The sequence below is a fragment of the Sabethes cyaneus genome, chromosome 3, assembly GCF_943734655.1.
Source record: "Sabethes cyaneus chromosome 3, idSabCyanKW18_F2, whole genome shotgun sequence".
Classification (NCBI taxonomy): domain Eukaryota; kingdom Metazoa; phylum Arthropoda; class Insecta; order Diptera; family Culicidae; genus Sabethes; species Sabethes cyaneus.
The window spans coordinates 171446532-171466353 of NC_071355.1; the positions used below are offsets into that span (position 1 = coordinate 171446532).

At 38.6% G+C, this 19822-nt stretch overlaps 1 protein-coding gene across 1 annotated transcript in view; it reads left to right on the top strand.

The window, feature by feature from the left end:
- LOC128742975 (solute carrier organic anion transporter family member 4A1) overlaps nucleotides 1-19822 on the top strand; it is a 47194-nt gene that overhangs the window by 9503 nt on the left and 17869 nt on the right. The window contains exons 2-3 of the mRNA XM_053839475.1: nucleotides 17192-17544; nucleotides 17846-18032. Of these exons, the coding sequence (XP_053695450.1) occupies nucleotides 17192-17544; nucleotides 17846-18032 (540 nt within the window). The remainder of the gene's footprint in view (nucleotides 1-17191; nucleotides 17545-17845; nucleotides 18033-19822) is intronic.

Sequence of the window (19822 nt, forward strand, 5' to 3'; positions counted from 1 at the left end):
CCTCTAATCGTTAGGACTACCACTGAAATGCCAACGGCATCACATCGGATCTAAACTTTTTAAAATATTTATAAACAAAGAACTTTTCAGAGCTTCGAAATCATACTTTTCCTCAGAGCAATACGGATTAATCTCTAGTAGATCTAACGTTACCAATCTGTCCAGTTCTCATCGCTGTGTCTCACCTTTATGGATCAGGGACTCCAAGTCGATGCGATATACACCGCCCTTAAAGCAGCCTATGATAGGGTCAACCACCATATTGTGCTTGCCGAACTCGATCGTCTGGGTGTGTCATCAAAACATGTCTGCTGGTTAGAGTCGTATTTGACTAATCGTCTACAGTGCATTAAGATGAATGAAGTCAAATGAATTCCATGATCTCTATAAGTGTCTCAGAAGGCAGTGCTCCCACAGACTTACTTACTTACTTTAGTAGCCGAGAGACGGGGTGGCTTTTGCTGTAGGTATTAAGAATTCCTCTCCATTGTACTCGGTGCTGAGCTACTCGTCGCCAATTCGTTGCGCGCCTCGACACACGCAAGTTGGCTTCAACCTGGTCGAGCCATCTAGCACGTTGGGCCTCTCTATTCCGCCGGTGGGGTTCTTGAAGAGAACGGATTTCTTTGCACGGTCGTCTGGCATCCTTGCGACATGGCCGTACGACGTAGTCTCCCAACTTTCGCCAGGTGTACGATGGGAATCTCTCCAATTAGTGCCTGTAGTTCGTGATTCATACGCCTACGCCACTCTCCGCTTTCCGTTTGTACTCCGCCAAAAGTATTCCGCAACACCTTTCGTTCAAATACGGCTAGTGTACGTAGGGGAAGACTGTCCAGAACGCACCGTGGGGGTAGAATGGCCCATGCTATTAATTGTTCAAAAACGCGGAAAATATTTGGTAAAATTATGAATGCGCATTTTATTTTGGTGTAAAACAAGCTAATTCATAATTGTGTAAAATGTAAAAGTATCAAACATAGCCACATCCAATAAAATCAAGCGATTATCCGCGATCTCATTCCACATGTAAGAAATCACGGTTTTCTCTTAAGCTTTTACCACTAGTCGGTATGCAAATTTCATAATAAATACAGTCTATCTAATTGATATACTGTCATACTCGATGATTCATAACAAAAACGGCATCAACTAGGCATGTTTTTCACATATATTGCAAAAAACTTCAAAATACAAAACAGAATGCAGGGTAGAATGCATCACAGCGGGATCGAACAGTTATAAAAAAAAAATTAATTTACAGTACATCTTCTGTTTCGGATTATTTATTAAAAATGTAGCAATATTATGTATTGTATAGGACTTAGAATTTGGCTTGAACCTAATTGTACATTGTTTAACTTACAATATTTCATCACACATTAGTTGGAGAAAAGTAGATGATTAAATTTTATTGCCAATTATGTTGAAATATGAACCCATTGTATCCCAGCAAACAAGCGTGTGTAACAAACGCTATAACGAACGCTTCCGCCATTTCGGCAGCCTAGTTTTAGGAGTTTATACAACACGTGATTATATGTAAATTTGCTGGTTGCGTTTAACGCCTAGCTGGGCAAACTTGGTGCGTTTTGCCCACGGGCTTTGGCGTTCTGCCACACATAATGATTATGACTCTTGCTAAAAATCGTCAAAAATAACAAAAAATACTGGTTTTTGTTAAGGAATTTTACCAGGAGTAAGTATAAAAAAGATCTCAAGGTCTTCTAGAAGTTGAAAAACGTGGAACAAACACGCTGTTGCTCTGCAAAATGATGTGTTGCTTAAGCGGTGCATTCTGCACCACTTTACCCTATGTCCTCCGAAAGCAAAGTTACTGTCTCAAGTCCGTAGGACTACCGGTCTGATTAGCGTTTTGTACATCGTCAGCTTTGTGCGGCGGCGTATGCTTTGTAAGCAATTCACAGATATGGGAAATAAATAAGGCCATTGTAAATTATCTTTAAAGTTTTTGTCAGTTTTGTATTGCTTAGGACACAATTTTTTCTTGCTTGATTAAAAAAATCTCTTCGCTTTTTTTCGCTCCCTTACCCCCTTCAATTGCCCCTCACCGGAAGGACAAAAACTTTATAAAATATTTATTATTTGTTTATTTGTTTATTTGTAAAAATCAACTGACATGGATGGTCTTATTGAATATTTCTGGTCGGTTTATAAAAAGCTAACATTAGACAATTTTTGAGCGAACTTATGTGATGGTTCATTAAATTCAAATAAACTTTCCACAATAGAAAAAGTCCGGATGCAGGCAGTTATTGGCTCATAGTATCCAAAGGTGGTCCAATGGAATCTCGGTTGCAATAGCTCGGTTGAGCGCAGGGCACATTGCGATGCACGAAAGTTGATGAGAGACAGGATGCTCGGTGACTCGATTTCGCCATTTAAGATCTTTGCAACACATACTGCTTGCTGAACCTTCCTACGCTGTTCAAGTGTCTGAAGACCCAATAAACGGCAACGATCGACGTACGGTGGTAGATTGATTGGGTCGCGCCATGGTAGGTCTCTCAACGCAAGCCTCAAGAAACGTTTTTGCACTCTTTCGATACGCAAATTCCACGACAACTGATAGGGGCACCATACCAAGCAAGCATTTTCAATCAACGGGCGAACTAATGAACAGTACAGCGCCTTCATGCAGTGGGGATCACTGAAGTCACGTGCAATTTTAGCAATGAAACCGAGCTGCCGGGAGGCTTTCGATATTGCCGTGGTACGATGTAAGTTGAACGTGAGTTTGGTGTCAAGCAGAACCCCAAGGTCATTGACTTGATCGACTCTTTTGAGAACATGTTCATTTATTTGGTAATTGAAAACAACCGGACTGGCGATGCGGTGGAAAGTCATGATTTGACATTTTGTGATGCTGATAACAAGCCATTTTTTCTTGCACCAATCAACAAACACATCCAAGAGCCTTTGAAGCCGGATACAATCGTCTATGGAACGAACTACTGAATATAATTTCAAATCGTCAGCATACATTAGCTTGCATCCAACTTCAAGCAGCGAAGCAATATCGTTCACAAACAGCAAAAACAGAAGCGGTCCCATGTTGCTACCTTGTGGTACACCCGACAAGTTAGTAAACTGGGAAGAGAAGCAAGAGTCGAGCTGCACGCATAGGACTCTACCACATAGGTAGGAGCTGAGCCATTTCGTAAAGTTCTGAGATGCACCAAGTCGTGAAATTTTCTGCAGCAGTATTTTATGGTCAATACTATCGAACGCAGCCTTCAAGTCCGTGTAGATCACATCAATTTGTGCCTTTTGTTCCATATGTGATATACAAGTAGATGTGAACTCCAATAGGTTTGTGCTTACGGATCGACCAGGTATAAATCCATGTTGGTCGATAGAGATATAGCATTTTGTCCTAGCAAGAAGAAAATTGCTCACTACTTACTACTACTACTACTTTCAAATAGCTTGGACGCAGCAGAAAGACTAGTAATACCACGATAGTTTCGAACGTTCCGACGGTCGCCACTTTTAAATACCGGGACCATGAATGACTGCTTCCAGATCGTCGGAAATTTTCCGTCCTTAAACGATTTGTTGAATATCTGGCACAACGGATCCACTAACGCAAGTGCACAACTGGCGAAGACTAGAGCCGGAATTCCATCGGGTCCAGGGCAACTTGATCGTTTCATTTTCTTGGCAGCTGACAGAATCATCGGAAGTTATTTCAAAAGTGTTTATATCCACTAAATCAGCAGGAACATCAGCAGATGCGACGACAACCTCCGAATCAGATGCAGATTTTTCAGCAAAAACCGACGCGAAAAATTTCGCGAATAGTTCACACGATTCCAAAATACTAATTGCTTCAGCGTCATCGAGAAATACATTAGAAGGGGTAGCAGAATGTTTTCGTTTCGATTTAACAAAATTCCAAAAACTTTTTGGATTTCTGCGAAGGTCAATTTGAACCCGCCATAACATAATATTATAATATTATGGCCTAATATTATAATAATATAAAGGGTGCGTCCCCGATAAAATTGCAACACACTGCAATTGCTCTAACTTTTGAACCGTTGGATAAAATTAATTGAAAAATTGAAAAATTTTGCATGAAGAAAGCTCAAAGTGCAATGTTTAAACTGTGTAAGTCGTTTCATCAGGTGTACAAAGATCTTAAAAATGGCATCGAAAGAACAGCTCATTTGCGAAAAAAATCTGCACAAATACATTGAAATGAGAATCTATCACATCGTGCCATCGGTAAAAATTCGAAAAACCCCCTATTCTTCGGTTTTTCGCGTCATAAAACGGTTCGAAGAACGTCTGACTGTCGATTGTAAACCATGATGCGAAAAAAAAGTCATCCGTATACTGTTAAGGATCACACCCGCGTGGTTGGTCCCGTTGGACGGGAAAATAAGGGCCTTATTCTCGCAGTCACCTCACCTACATTTTTAGGTGAAATGACAATTTGCAATTCTCACAGTCATCTAGGTGACTCCGCTCAACTGGGTGACTGTACAAATCATATGGGGTCTGTAAGGTTAGGTGACTTTAGGTGAGGTGACAGGAAAGTGAAAGAAATGAGGTGAGGTGAGGTGACTGTGAGAATAGGGCCCTAAACTAGTCCGTTCGGGATTTGTCCAAAAAAAAATTAAATCTGAGCAAAAGTTTCATCCAGAAGGCCAAAATTCGAGATGGAATACGTACGTTCAAGTTTCAGAAGGCCCCAACAGAATTCGGTCGCGAAAAGTCGTGCCCGAAAGTTATACGATAAAAAATGGACAAAACCACGCTGCTGCGTTATGTACAACGAGACCCACGTGAAATCGGACTTCAACCAGAAATCGGGGAACCAGTATTTCACCGCAAAGGATATGTTTGATGTTCCAGAGAACTTCCGAAAACAGAAGATGTCAAAGTTTACCAAGAGATTCTTGATTTGGCAAGCAATTTTTTATGTGGAAAGCGGAGTGTACCTTTGGTGACTACAGATACCGTAAATGGACAGGTGGATTTAAAAGACTTACAAGTCACTTTTTTCTGTTCTGAAGTCTCACAGCTGTCCCACGATATCCTGGCTGGATTTTGGCTTCATGTCATTACGCAAAGGACGTGCTAGAGTAGTGCCTTATACATACTGTCGATTTCGTGCCGAAAGAGCTTAACCCCCTAAATACACCGGAGCTGCGGCCAGTCGAGAAAAGCCGGGCTATTACGCAGCAGAATTTTCTGAAACGTTCCAATGTAGTCAAAACAGTTGAAGACAAGAAGACAGCATGGGTAAATATGCAAAAACATGTAGATTTTGAGGTTATGCAAAATCTCATGGCTGGGGTTAAGGCCAAAGTGCGGGCATTCGGATACGAAAGTGAAATTAGTTAAAATAAAGACGCTAAAACTTAGTTTAATTGTTTCATTTGATACCCAGAAAATTTCATGGACGCTGTTTACCCAGAAATCATAACGTGGACGCTGTTTAGTATGTGATATATAAAACAAATGTTTTCATTTAAATAGGACAATCAAATTACCATAAAAAATCGGCAATGATATGTACAGAAACCAAAATAAATCTGATCAGCTTAGAGGTGGTTATTCTTAAGTGAGATTGAGTGTTCGACTTACTGGCAGCAATCCACATGTCATCGCCCATTTACGGGTTCATCTGAATAAAGACAGATTGGTGTCACAACACGCGAATGGGTGAGTGAGATCATTTGATGCCGCCTCGGTAATTGAAGTGAAGCTGGTCCAGGGATGAAGTGCGCCTTGAAACAAGTGGTTATCTACAGCCGGTAATGTTATTGTCATATTGTTATTATAGACTTCAAGTTGTAACGCTATAGAAATTCTGTATCACTTTCTCAATAAGTTATAAGACATAAATTGATCATTGTTCTACATGAAAGTAATGACATTTCCTAACGTTTGTGATGAGTGCATGAAATTTTGAAAAATTTAAGACTTAAAGAACTGATAATTTGAGTAATATGAAAGCGAATTCAGCAACAAATGTGTTTTTTGTTTAGAACTCTTTCGTCGTAGGTGTATTATTACAGTGTGACTTAATTACCGCTTACACGATACTAACAACGATAATATGAATATTGATTTTTTACGATTTTAATGTGATAGTTATGTTAGTCATTTCTTAATATAAGTAAAATACTATAAATCGCAGCTAGTAAGCGTAGTACCAGGGAATTGTTTAGTCTAGAATATTCAACGTATTTTACCAATACTCGTAAATCGAACCGCGCGCTCATTGCTCCATGTCAAAAAATATACTAGTACAAATTATTTCCTTTGTGCATTGGATTTATCGGTTAGAAGTTTACACACATTCTTAGCATCATATTATAAATGACACAAACGTGACTTTGCGCCAATGAAGTGCGGACAACCATTCCGGTTTTGCGATCCGAATGAGCGAGTTTCTCCAACTCCAATGGCAGCACGGGGGTTGAGAGTTACTCATCATTGATTTTTCAAGCAAAATTTACTTTTTACCTTTGTTATACTATATAACAAAGGTTTAGAAATTGGTCGAAAAACACGAAATTGATCCGAGGCCCGTAGGGCCGAATCACATATACCAATCGATAGAGCTCGACGAACTGAGCAATGTCTGTGTGTGTGTGTATGTGTGTATGTGTGTGTGTGCAGCTCATTTTCTATCGCCTGTTTCTCGAAGATGGCTGGACCGATTTGATCGCTTTTACTTTTGTTTGAAAGGTATTATTGTCTAGTATATCACTATTGAATTGCTTTGCGGTCCGACGTTTCGTTTAAAAGTTATAAGCAAAAATGTGAAAACTACGTGACACGCGTTTCTCCTGAACTACGTAACCAATTTTAACGATCTTAGTACCAAACGAAAGCTCTTGCTGTTACTAAACTTTTTACCAAGTTTTATTGAAAACGGACAAGCAGTTTAAAAGTTAGCCTTAAAAAACCATTTTTGATAAGGTTCAAATGATCGCCTGTTTCTCAGAGATGGCCAAACCGATTTATGCGCTATAAGTTTTATTTGGCAGGTAATATAGCCGGATAGATCACTATTGAATGGTTTTTGGATTGGACATTTAATTTGAAAGTTATGAGCAATCGTATACACCACACCAAAATTAACAATAATTTATAATGATTTTAACCAAGATAATTTACCTAATTTCAATTATTTTAATATCAAACGAGAGGTTTTGACACTACGAATATATATGCAAAATTTCATAAGAATTGGTTTTACCGGTCAAAAGATATCAATCCTCGGACGCTCGCGCCAACTTTTGCAACACAGTTACTCGCGCGCACAATAGCCCAAAACCAAAGAAAACGTGCGCACTAGAGTTTTGACTAGGAAAACTTGTTTTTAAGTTTATCGAACCTTCGGAAGAGTTTCTTGAAATTGAATGGTCTATCATCTGGTGCAATTTAAATTTGGATTAATCCTCCTAAAAGTGAAAAAACTTTTTTTTTGCAGTTTCATTATAACACATTGATATGTTCTGCAAAGTTTTAGAGCCTATTATTACAAGAAATTTTGCTGAAGACTGAGATCCTGAGATAGAAGCGAAGACAGAGAAATCTTATTTATTGTTTCTGTATTTGTAAAATCAGTTTTTCTATTTTAGCTCTTTTTGTAATTGTTGTATGACTTTTTCATCTGTTACAAAGTTATACAAATAGTAAAAATACACAACTTTGCTGAAAATAGTATACCTCTATGTTTGCTTGTTTAGGAACTGTAGAACTTTGATTATAAAAATACCCTGATTTTAACCCCGTATTACTCGACTACCAACTGACGGATACATTTTAAACATTTTACATTTGCTGATAGTTTTGCTACATACAGACATCATTTTTCCATATGAAGTAACGTGAAAAAAATTCCAGTTTGGGGCCAATAGCGGTACACTACACCTCACATGCTGCTTGCTTCGTTTCTGTGCTCTCGGTTTATGCTGATCTATTTTCCTAACAATTTAAAGTATTATTGTATTGAATAATTCAGACATTTTACTGAACATTTTTTTGAAGAATATACGTTAGTTAAACACCGATTGGTAAATATGGCATTCAAAAACCTACACATGTTATTCAGAATACAACAGCGTGAGTAACCGAAGGTTAATAAAAACTGATGAAATTTTTTCAAGAAAACCTTATTGATGCATAGTTATGCATAGTTCAAAAACCTATAAACTAGACCTTTACTACGCAATGTATATGTTAAAGAATAATATTTCTTCTTACAACTTACTTTTACTTGCACTTACCCACATTAGTAACAACTTACTCAGCAATTTCATGAGAAAAAGAACTATCAAAATTTGTAAGTGCTACTATTTTGTTCAAATTTTGTAAGCTTATTCAATTTTCAAAATTTTTATGTAAACCAACGCACAATGCAACGTTAACTAATAGATGATTTATGTTCCGAAGACGTGTCGATTTCTATCTCAAATAGCAAGTAAGACCGTATAACAAAGGTTCCTTTCACCAATAGGTGGATTAAATCAGGTTTTTTCAGCTGGGTTTACTGCGGAAGGCTGCAGGGAAAGCTGATCATTCTCAATATTTTACGAGCATCTGCTGGTCTGAGGGAAAGGTCTGAGTATGCGGTTGAAGATCCAAACCGGAGAACAAACTGAGAGTCCATAAAAACGCGCTATACTCTGCAGACGCCTTTTTCCCGAAAAGACTATTCCAGAAATATGTTTATAACTGTTCGCCCTGCTTTTATCTATAATTTATGTTACGAGATATGCAAGCAAGCAGTTGAGGGTGGAATGATTTTTGGGTTGCGGAAAAATCCTAAAGAATATCATCGTAGTTTATCGCTCCACTGCATCTTCGAAGCAGTTGTGGTGGCTGATTGGACTTATTTTTTCTGCAAGTGGAAACACGAAGTGAGTTTACTATTAAATCGTTCCTACTTGCCAATATATAAAAGCTTTCTCTAATAACTTTGTTATCGCCAGACGGGATCAGTTACTTTTGTGGCGAACATACTGCTACTGTCATCTTAAATGGGGAAGAAAAATTGAGGGCAAGATGGATACCACCGTATGGATGACAAATTTACTGGACTCAAAAATAATTGCTATCAAGATGGGTGAGTCTCACCAAACAGTGCTTTATATGGTTTGTTATTGATTTGGAGCATTCTTTACTTCTATTGTCCGTTATAAAATGTATTAAAATTTGAAAATAATATTTTAAAACACCAATTCCTTTTTTTCGAAAGTCGGACATTAAGAGGAACTAAAGTTTTATTTTCCTTTGATAATATCCACTTTTAACTAAGATAGTAAAAAGTAGTAATGCACAAAAATTGACTAATAAAAAAATTAAATCCATTCCTTATTACCTATTGATTCGTCATCTAATCGTAAGCTTATCAAAATTGCGACTGGGCACGAATCGTCCATACAAATACGCAGCGTACATTCCGCAAATACCAAGTGCTTATGGCGCCTGAAACCGTTCAAACATGGGGTTCAATGTCACATGTCTACCGCACCGGAACGAACGGTCTGAGCTGAAAGCATGCTGTTAAAAGGCACAAGGATTAGGTACAATTCCGCAACAAGTCAAAGCTAACGAACGAGTTGAACGAGCGATATGAATGCTGCTCACATTCTTGTGGCTGGCGATGAGAGGTTTTGCTGCTAGGTTTCGCAGATCCTAGAACCGAGGTGGAAAATCCTTTAAGTTGACACATTTTTCCGCTTAACGTACAAATGGTGATCCCTTTTATTTGTGTTTGTTCCTGTCGATAGCAGTTATGGCATTAATGTAGAAGTCGTAGACCCGTCAAAAACACGTTCGGATGGGGGTATGGCTTTTGCGGTCGCGGTAAGTTCGGCTCGGGTGTCCTCTCGAATGTGGAAGCAACAGTTTGTACCGCCGTCAAGTGGCCCCGGGCTGTTTGTGCATTCGTCTCATGTCGGAGTCGTTCTATGACAGAAGGCGGCTTGAGTCAGCAGAGTGGTAATCATAGAAGTTTACACTCTGTTTTCATTCACATTTCATTCACATAATTTGTGGGATCGAAATGAGAATCGTTTAGCTGGAACGGGTCCGTAGTACTGCGTAATCGCACGTTAAACGTTAAACATATTGCTGTTAACCACTGAATGTGATTTTTATCTTCTTCAATTCCCGCATGTTTAAAGCTATCATTGCTGTAGAAATTGCTGAATTATGTTTATTAGGGAGCTGATAAAATTTTGTATACTTAATGTACCCAGGGGAAATGATTATACCTATGATGATACCTATGATTATTTCGAAATTCTTTCAGCACAGAAACTCTTCAGTGGTATCACTTCGAAGGTTTAATTACGAAAAAAACCTATAAATTTACATGAAATAAATCTGGAGGACAATTTTTAAAATTATGGCGATAGGTATCCCACTTGCCTCATTTACCGGGGCAAGCGGGACCTACATTTAAATTTGATTAAAAAGCTTAAAATAACAGAAAATTGTGTATGTTAATATACAGCAACCATTGCCAGAAACAATCAAAGACAATGTTTCTACAAATGGTTCATCCAAAAATGCCGTATCGAAATCAGACCACACACAAATCGTGAGCAATTGCGCTGTAATGCATTATTATAATAAAATGTAGTGTAATATGTAGCTGTATCCAATTTTTGCGAGACGTAATTTATGATTAACCATTGTTTAATAGCTTGAAAATACGATTATGATCTGTTTGTTACGAGCTAATAGTTACGCTATAACAACCACATCACTTTATTGTTTCAATTCCAGTTGCAGATTTGCTTCATTATATTAACTTTGCCTTTCCAGTTTCAATTAACATCGTTTCGGTGTAACCAAACTGTGACCAAACTGTTTGTTCCCTCATTAACTGTACTAATGGACTTCTTTTATGGGTCAGCTTGGTTTAGTCCTTTTCGGTTTTACTTCAAAGCTTTACTGATATAAATATTATGTAATTGAACTGAAAATGTTCGGTAGTTCATCTAAAACATGTATTAAGACAGGATGTTTTCGACTGAAACACTTTATTTTTAAATGGTCCCACTTGCCCCGGGTGATCTGAAGTGCCGACATTATTTCGACCCATTTATTGATTGCCGTTTGTCAATATGAACAACTAGTTTTCGGGTGTAACTTGTTAATACACTCATTATGGTTACCTATTGTTAGAAAAACATGTACTTTTACGAAAGGTGCGTCAAACTTACAACGCAAATTTAAAATAACGCTCAAATTTAAAGTTCAATTTTGGTGTTTGGAACGTCAATTATAAATAATCTATAATTTTAATGCATGCGTTTGAGTTGTATCTTTCATTTCTAGAAAGGTTCGGTTGGAGAAAATGAGGTTGAAGAGAGTTATGAATTCTGTTCCCACTTACCCCGTATTCCCGCTTGCCCGGGGTACCTTATACAGTGGGGAAAATTCGTTTAAACGCATGGTCAATTTTGGCTGATATGATTCAACAACCAAAAAAGAATATGTCAATACAACTTTATGCGACTGGTAATTGAGAGTAGATTTTGTGTATATATTGATTTGGTTTGAATGCTACTCATGACTCCGATAAACCAACATATTTAATAATGGTTTGGGAAATTCGTTTAAGCGCATACTAACAAAAACCGCTTTTGGTCGTTCCTGAGAGGACAAATCCTTAGCTAGCTGTCATTTTAGTATACTATGATTGCATAGGTAAGCAAAACATAGACTGGTACTTTTATGTTGTTGGTCAGAAGGCAAAATAGTGAAAGGAAAGTATTTAAGTGACTCAGAGCAAAAGTGGCCCGTAAATTGAAGGATGTTGAATCAAGCAACCGTGAAATAGCAAGCAGAATAAACCGATTCGAACTAATAATACGAAATCTAGTCAAGAAAGGTGAAAAATATTGGTATAAAGAAGTATACCAAGAGGAACGCCCAAATAAAAAACTATCCGTCATCGAATAGTGCAGCTGGGCGAAACAGGATGGTATTCTTCTGCAGAAATAGAGGAGGAACTTAGGCTCTCGATTACAAAGAAGCGAATTGCACAAATATTGCGAGGATGTGGACACTTAAAGTACACATAAAAGTCCAAAAAACCTAATCTTACTCCATCTCATATCCAAGCTAGGATGGAATTCGCCCAAAAGCACATGTTGTGGAAAAAAGAATGGAGCAGTGTAAATTTTTCGGTCGAGAAGAAATTCAATCTCGCTTGCCCCGACTACTGGGCTTATTACTGGAGTGATTTGAGGAAGGAACCAGAAGTCAAACTGAACAGAAACTTTGATGGCGGAATGCTTGTGGTTTGAGCTGCATTTCGCGTAACTGAATAACACCTAGTGTGACGATTTCAACCACGATGGAGTCCGAAAAGTACGTAGAATTGTTGCAAGAGGTCTTGGCTCCCTTTACCGAGAATATTATGGCAGAAGATTTCATTTTCCAGTAAGATAACGCAGCCTTCCACGTTAGTAAGAGAACATTGCGAGCGAGAAATCAATGTTTTGAAATGGCCTACACGTATCCCAGAGTTAAACCCAATTGAAACCCTTTGGAGTATTCTAGTGCAGCTTGTTAACCAAGATGGATGACAGTTTGGAACAGTACGGGAGCTCGAAACTGCAGTTAAAGAATCTTGGAGATCCATTCATGTCGCAATACTGCAAAAGCTCGTCGATTAGATTGCGGACAGGATTTTCGAAACAATTCAAAATAGCGTAAAGCAAACGAAATGTTAAGTATTGTTAACTGTTAAAATATTGCTCACATCCTTGTTGGAACCAATAAAAGTTAAAATGCGTTTAAACGAATTTCCCTTATTAAAACCCATTTTTGTCCTTTTCTCAACTCTCGAAGGACTATTGAAATCGGTATTGCTGCATATTACAAATTTAGGCAACCACGATTTGATATTATTATGGTTTGTTTATAATATTTTGTTAGGTTAAAACATTAAAATATTACCATGCGTTTAAACGAATTTTCCTTGTATACTGTAATGAACGTAAAGGAAGGTAGAGCATAGACCGTCCATAGTAAATCGCTTAGAAAAGTCAGACAGTCTATGTTTTATATTATAGACTATCTTTTTGCAAAAATATTGAAATAGAAGTTCAAAATTTTGGTATCAAGAACAAGGATGGTTCGATTACTTCGACTCAATTTTGATTCATTTGACAGTACCGTCTCAGCCGAGCAAAATTTGATAAAGTTATGTACGGGACATTTGTAGAACTAGTTATTATCTACAATTTTACTAAATAAAGTTTTGCTGTATCTTTTGTATTTACGGTGCTATAATGCTTGTACCTCATTAGTAACTAAATGAACGTTCACTTAGTTGCTAATGAGGTAGTAGCATTAGATTCATAGAGAGGTTCTCAATTAGATCATCAAACTCCGGTTAAAATTCGTCAATTTTAACCCTTAAATGAGCAATGTTGCTTTAAAACAACATAGTGAAAAACATCCCCAGAGTAAATTATGTTTACCGCCTTTAGATAAGTAAGTTTTGTTTATGAATGTTTTTTTCAGCGTGCGCATTTAAGGGTTAATGCAGCAGGCACTACGCGTCGTGGAAACGTGGTGCCAAGAAACTGCACTTTCGGTAAATCCGAGCAAAACATCTACCGTCTTATTTTCAAGACGTAGAAATATCATTGGAGCTCGCGCTCCGCGCTTTTACCATTCGGATGTTGATGTTGTAACGAGGTGAAGTACATGGGGTTGATTCTCAACTCCAAGCTTGATCGGTCCACAAATATTGATTTCCGAGTAAACAAAGCGTGCATGGCCTTTGGGCAATGTAGACGAGCAATTGGCAACTCTTGGGGGCTTAAACCCAAATACATACACTGGTTATACACGGTCGTTGTCAGACCAATACTGGCGTATGGTTGTCTTGTATGGTGGCAGAGAGGAGAGGTTGTGACTGTCCAGACAAAGCTAAACCATCTGCAAAGGATGTTTTTAATGGCAATGTCTGGTGCATTTACTACAACTCCTACTGCCGCCCTAGAAGCTATTTTCAATATTAAACCTCTACACTTCCACCTGAAGCACTATGGTGGCAGAGAGGAGAGGTTGTGACTGTCCAGACAAAGCTAAACCATCTGCAAAGGATGTTTTTAATGGCAATGTCTGGTGCATTTACTACAACTCCTACTGCCGCCCTAGAAGCTATTTTCAATATTAAACCTCTACACTTCCACCTGAAGCACTAATATGTGCTTATCGACTACACGCGATTGGCCTTTGGCAGTCAGTGGACGGTTCCACTGGTCATACTCGATTGTGGTCGCAAATTGTTGCTGAGGACAAGTTTGCGTACGTGCGTACTTTCCCGTATAGGACTTTCTCAAGTGACTTTCCTCCTAGAGAGGAGTGGATGTCAGGCTACATGGAAAGGAAAATTTCCGTCTATGTAGTCTGTTATACCGATGGTTCCGTGTACGAAGGTCGCGCGGGTGCTGGTGTTTACTGCCGTGAGCTGGAATTGGAGAAATCCTATTGGTTGGGTAGTTACTGCACCGTATTTCAAGTTGAAATCTTTGCAATTATGTGCGGAGCTCAGTTTGCACTTCAGAAAGAACTGATAGGCCAGATTATCTACTTCTTTTCAAATAGTCAAGCCGCTATAAAAGCCCTTTGTGCGGCTAATTCTAGATCTAAAACAGTCATCGCCTGCCACACCCAATTAGAAGAACTAAGCATTCTAAATGCCGTTCATCTGGTTTGGGTTCCTGGCCATTCTGGTATAACCGGAAATGAATAGGCTGATGAACTAGCAAGATCAGCATGGATGGAGCAGAAAAGTCGGTTTTCGGACCGGAACCTGCTTTACCAATTGCGGCATGTTGGATAAAACAAAAGATTCGATCTTCGTTTTCATCTGAACATAAACGTTATTGGGAAAATCTTGAAACTTGTCGTCAAACGAAAAGTTTCATTGTTAAGCCTTGTGAGAGGGTTGCGAAATTTTTTTTGCAACACTCAAAGGTAAATTGCAGTATTCTTGTCAGATCACTGACTGGTCACTGCAGACTAAATTATCATATGGGTAGCCAAATTTAGTCGTAGGATTCAGCGAGCTGAATCGTTTCATTGTAATTTATGTGAATCCGACTACGGTACACCATATCACGTAATTTGCAGCTGTCTTGCAGTAGCACAATTGCGTCTTAGGATCCTTGGATCCTACGTCTTAAATGAATCGGATTTTAGGAAACTAAGATTACGAGACATTTTGATGTTACTTACCGAAAGCGGTATTGAGCTATAGGCTCTTATTTACTTATTGATAAGTTAACTACCAAGGATTGCAGTATCCCCTCGGGGGTACAAAAATCTCTCGGTATGTATGTGTTTGTGTTTTTCAAATTCCTCATTCACCCCTTCCTATTCCTCCTGTTTTCCTTCCCGTCCACATCAGGTAAATGATGACACGGGCAAGATGGGCAAGGCAAAATCTTCCACATGATTGTGAGGAACGTGCTGTTCGAGCTAAAGATTCTGATACCTGATACCGTCTCAGCCGAGCAAAATTTGACAAAGTTATGTATCGGACATTTGTAGAACTAGTTATTATATACAATTTTACTGAATAAAGTTTTGCTGTATCTTTTGTATTTACGGTGCTACAATGCTTGTACCTCATTAGTAACTAAATAAACGTTCACTTAGTTGCTAATGAGGTAGTAGCATTAAATTCATGGAGAGATTCTCAATTAGATAATCAAACTCCGGTTAAAATTCGTCAATTTTAACCCTTAAATGCGCAATGTTGCTTTAAAGTAGCATAGTGAAAAACATCCCCAGAGTAAATTATGTTTACCGCCTTTAGATAAGTAAGTTTTCTTTATAAATGGTTTTTTTCAGCGTGCGCATGTAAGGGTTAATTATGTCTGTGAATCATTCCTTGATACATATTGAATACATTTGACCACTTGTTTCAAAAAACTCCTATATAGGTATGACAAAACAGCACCCTTTGTGCAGGAGATAAAAAAGGAAAAAACAGGTCAAATACATGCTCGTAAAAATGATTCATTCCCATTTCACTGTGATGACGGAGTGTTAGGTTTTGGCCTACGTATACGTATGTCGGCTTCCCGTGTTACTATGGCATCTGTTGTGATAGTGAAAGATGTTTTCCTGATTTTCTTCATGAGTCACGTGTCCAAGATGGATAGGAAGTACGGTGTTTGTTTACGCTTTGACAATAATCATCACAACATCGTATCACACTTCGCTGTGGACAAGGTACCTACTCTACAGCTACACAGTCTTGTGGGTTCAACGAGAGCGATACTTATTTTTGGCTGTTCTATTGATCACTGCCATAAGAATCCTCTTGAGTAGATGAGTTTTTCTTTTGATTGGGGTGTTATGGTGGCTGCATAAATATGTTCCTTGCGGTGTTGAAAGGACACGATTAAGTTAATATAATGGGAGTAAAATGCGTTGTTTATATTAGCTCGTATTTAGCGTTAGGGAAATGGGTGAAAAGGGTGCAGAATATGACATGCTATTATGTCTTGTATGATGGCACAAAATAAACTTTGATTGTCAACACTTCATTTGCCATGTGCAGAACCTATCAAGCAGAGTATGAAAGTTCTTCTAGATTTCTACGACTGATGAATAGCAGCTCAACTACTGCTCGCTCAAACATTGGGAAACACGTGCCAGCTCTATTATGAGAGGCTAGTGAATATCCAGTTGCAGTTATTTTTCTGTTGGACCATTTCATTCCACTAACCATTCATGTCGGTTTGCTGGAAACCGCAATCGCATACAGAAGCATACATTCTGTAAAGAACTTTTGCTTTTCGACTCAGCTGTATATTTTTGGAACCTGTCAATTCAAGATGATCCCACGATTGCAAACTGGTCCGGCTTTAATTTTTTGTACAATTGGAGTAAGCTTGCGGTTTTGGCATATTTGTGTTATGTGGGTTTTATTCTATTTAATGTTACTGTAGCGCACGCCTCGTCAATCGTCATTGAATATTAAAATTAAGATTGATGCTCTTAAATTTATTCTATTCCAGTCAAGTAGTGTTTATTTTGGTATACATGAACTCAATCAAACACACCTGTTTTAATGAAACTATTTTGTCACCCCGTTTACTTCCAACGGACTATCCACCTCTTATTCACCTTCCTTTGTATCCCTCTTTTCCAGGACTAGTCGTCAATGGTTTCATCAACGTTGTCATCACTACGATCGAACGGCGCTTTGGACTGAGATCGACGCAAACTGGTCTCGTAGCGAGCGGGTACGACATCGCGTCCTTCCTGTGCCTGGTGCCGGTGTCTTACTTTGGCGGCCGGCTTGGGGCTTCCAAACCGCGCTGGATCGGCTGGGGCGTCGCTGTGATGGGTTTGGGAGCATTCGTGTTCGCACTGCCGCACTTTTTAGTCGGACAGTATCGGGCAACCAACTCGGAGCAGAATGTGTGCCTGGCTACAGCGACCGCCGCCGTCGAACTACTTGCTAACAATACTACAGCAAAGGCAGCGCGATTGCTGGGGGAGGTAAGTGGAAACCGGATGCATTACAATTAACGATATTAGGTGTTACCAAACGATTTCGATTGGTGCTCGTAAATTAACAATTATTGCACTTAACAATACGTTCTTCGGAAATGCAATGCACGTATAAAAAGTGAATTTGAAACATAGAAAATATATTGATGTAACGATCTTTTGGCTTGAGCGAATTTTCTTAACATTTCTTTTTATTCGCTGTAGAGATTAAAGCCAATGCATTTTATACCTCACGAATCATGTTCTGATTCAAACAAAATTTAAAAAAACCTTTTTGATATGCTTCCAGACTTGTACACTAGACGGAGAAAACCTTGCCGGTACTGGCGGAGATAACAGTGAAAATCTTTCCTGGAACGTTTGGTTTTTCTTCACTGCCCAACTATTACTGGGAGCGGGAGCCTCCCCGTTGTACACCCTTGGTGTTACGTACATCGATGAGAACGTATCTAAGAAAATGTCATCTGTTTATTTAGGTAGGTCTGCGCTGGGATCAGCGTGATACAACTTGGGTAGGTAGCGGATGGTATATACACTGTAACGTTGCTGGTTGGTAAGCGACATGAAAAAGAAAGAACCGGCTATAAAACACGATGATGAGGGACCAAGCACTAAGGATGCCGGTTGGGGGCTGGTGTTTTCGTAGGATAAAAGAAAGGTGCTAGCTATTTGTTATTGTTTTGAATTGCTCCTTTATACTGTAAGTAATTTCGCGGTGGCAATATTAGGTGGGCGTGGGGAAGCTACTTGCAAAACATTTTCCTGCCAAGGGAATTTGCTGCGACTCATTTCACTTTATGTGTTCTGCCTGCATCGTATGTGCGTATGAACCGGGAGGGTGGAAATTCATTGAGTAAACAATATTTTGGGACAACAGTGAAACGATGGGAATAACCTAAATATACGAAATATTATTATCTGATCGGTCCCTCTTGAAATTTGGAGTAAGAGTAAAAAGTTTGTCAATTTTGTGTGGCTAGGAACAATGTCCAACATCGGCGAAACAAATAAATGAAACGGACTTTCTCTTAAATTTGTTTCAAACACGACGCGACTTTTTGAACGAATGCTTTCAAGTAAGCTACAATTACAGACGGCAATTGTTCTAAATGACTGCGATTTAAAATCAGGCACGACTTGTAGATTTTAACCACATTAATTAGAACAGGCATTACATCGTAGGAAATAGGTCAACCTTATATTTTGAATTGCCTCTTAACGAATTACTCTTTTATGACGATAGTCTTTCCAAAAGACGCAGTTCAGTTAATTTTTAGTAGATTTGGACAAGGCACTTGCTTTTAATGTTCCTCATTAGGCTTTGGACAACTATTCCAATGCTTACGCTTACACTCCTGCAATCCTTTTTGAATTTTTTGAAATCGTCTGCTCAATTATCCTTCTTCCGCAGTTTTTCTTTCATCAGAGCCTGAAGTTTTTCAATGGGTCTAATTTTTGGACTATTTCGAGGATTCATTACCTTTTTCACAATTTCGACGCCGTTTTCAAAATACCAGTTCAATATGGAACGCGCATAATGGCATGCGGCCAAATCAGGCGAAAACAGTGTAGGATTCCGGACGGTATTTCTAGCACGCTACTAAATTCGGCATACATTACCTGTTTTTGCTGCGGTTTTCCAAATAAAAACTTTGCCGCTATATAACAGTACTGAAACGAATATAGCACTCATAGGCTTTAATATGTTATAACTATTTTCATAAAAATGTAAGTATTTGCTAAATTTCATTCAATAAACATCAAAACCACTGTTTTTCCACTAGTACGTAATTAGGTCGAAAAAAATCGAAGCAATCACTCACGCGTATCCGCTCTTGGTGATGGTTTGGAAAACACAATTATGATCACGTTTACTTATTCTAAAAACTAGACAGCTGTGTGAATACGGTATCGCAGAACAATTCTACTTCTTTTTATCGCGGAGGAACATTCCTCTCTCAAATGAAAATATAAATCAATTTTCATTCACTAGCAATTTGCACTATTTTGTTTTTAATTTCAGCATATGGTACTCTATTTATACTACAACAAATATGCGAGATAGATGCACCTGAAACTCTTCTATCGTGTTGACATAGCTAATTTTTGAGTGACAACCAGTTGCTTCTGGTGCTAGTGTATATGAACGATTTAATGTACACTAGCGCTAGGAGTAAGTTGTTGTCACTGCAAAACTAGTTATCTTTAATGAGCCGGTATGTAGGCAATACCGACCGTTATGCATCCATTATCACGTTATCACATC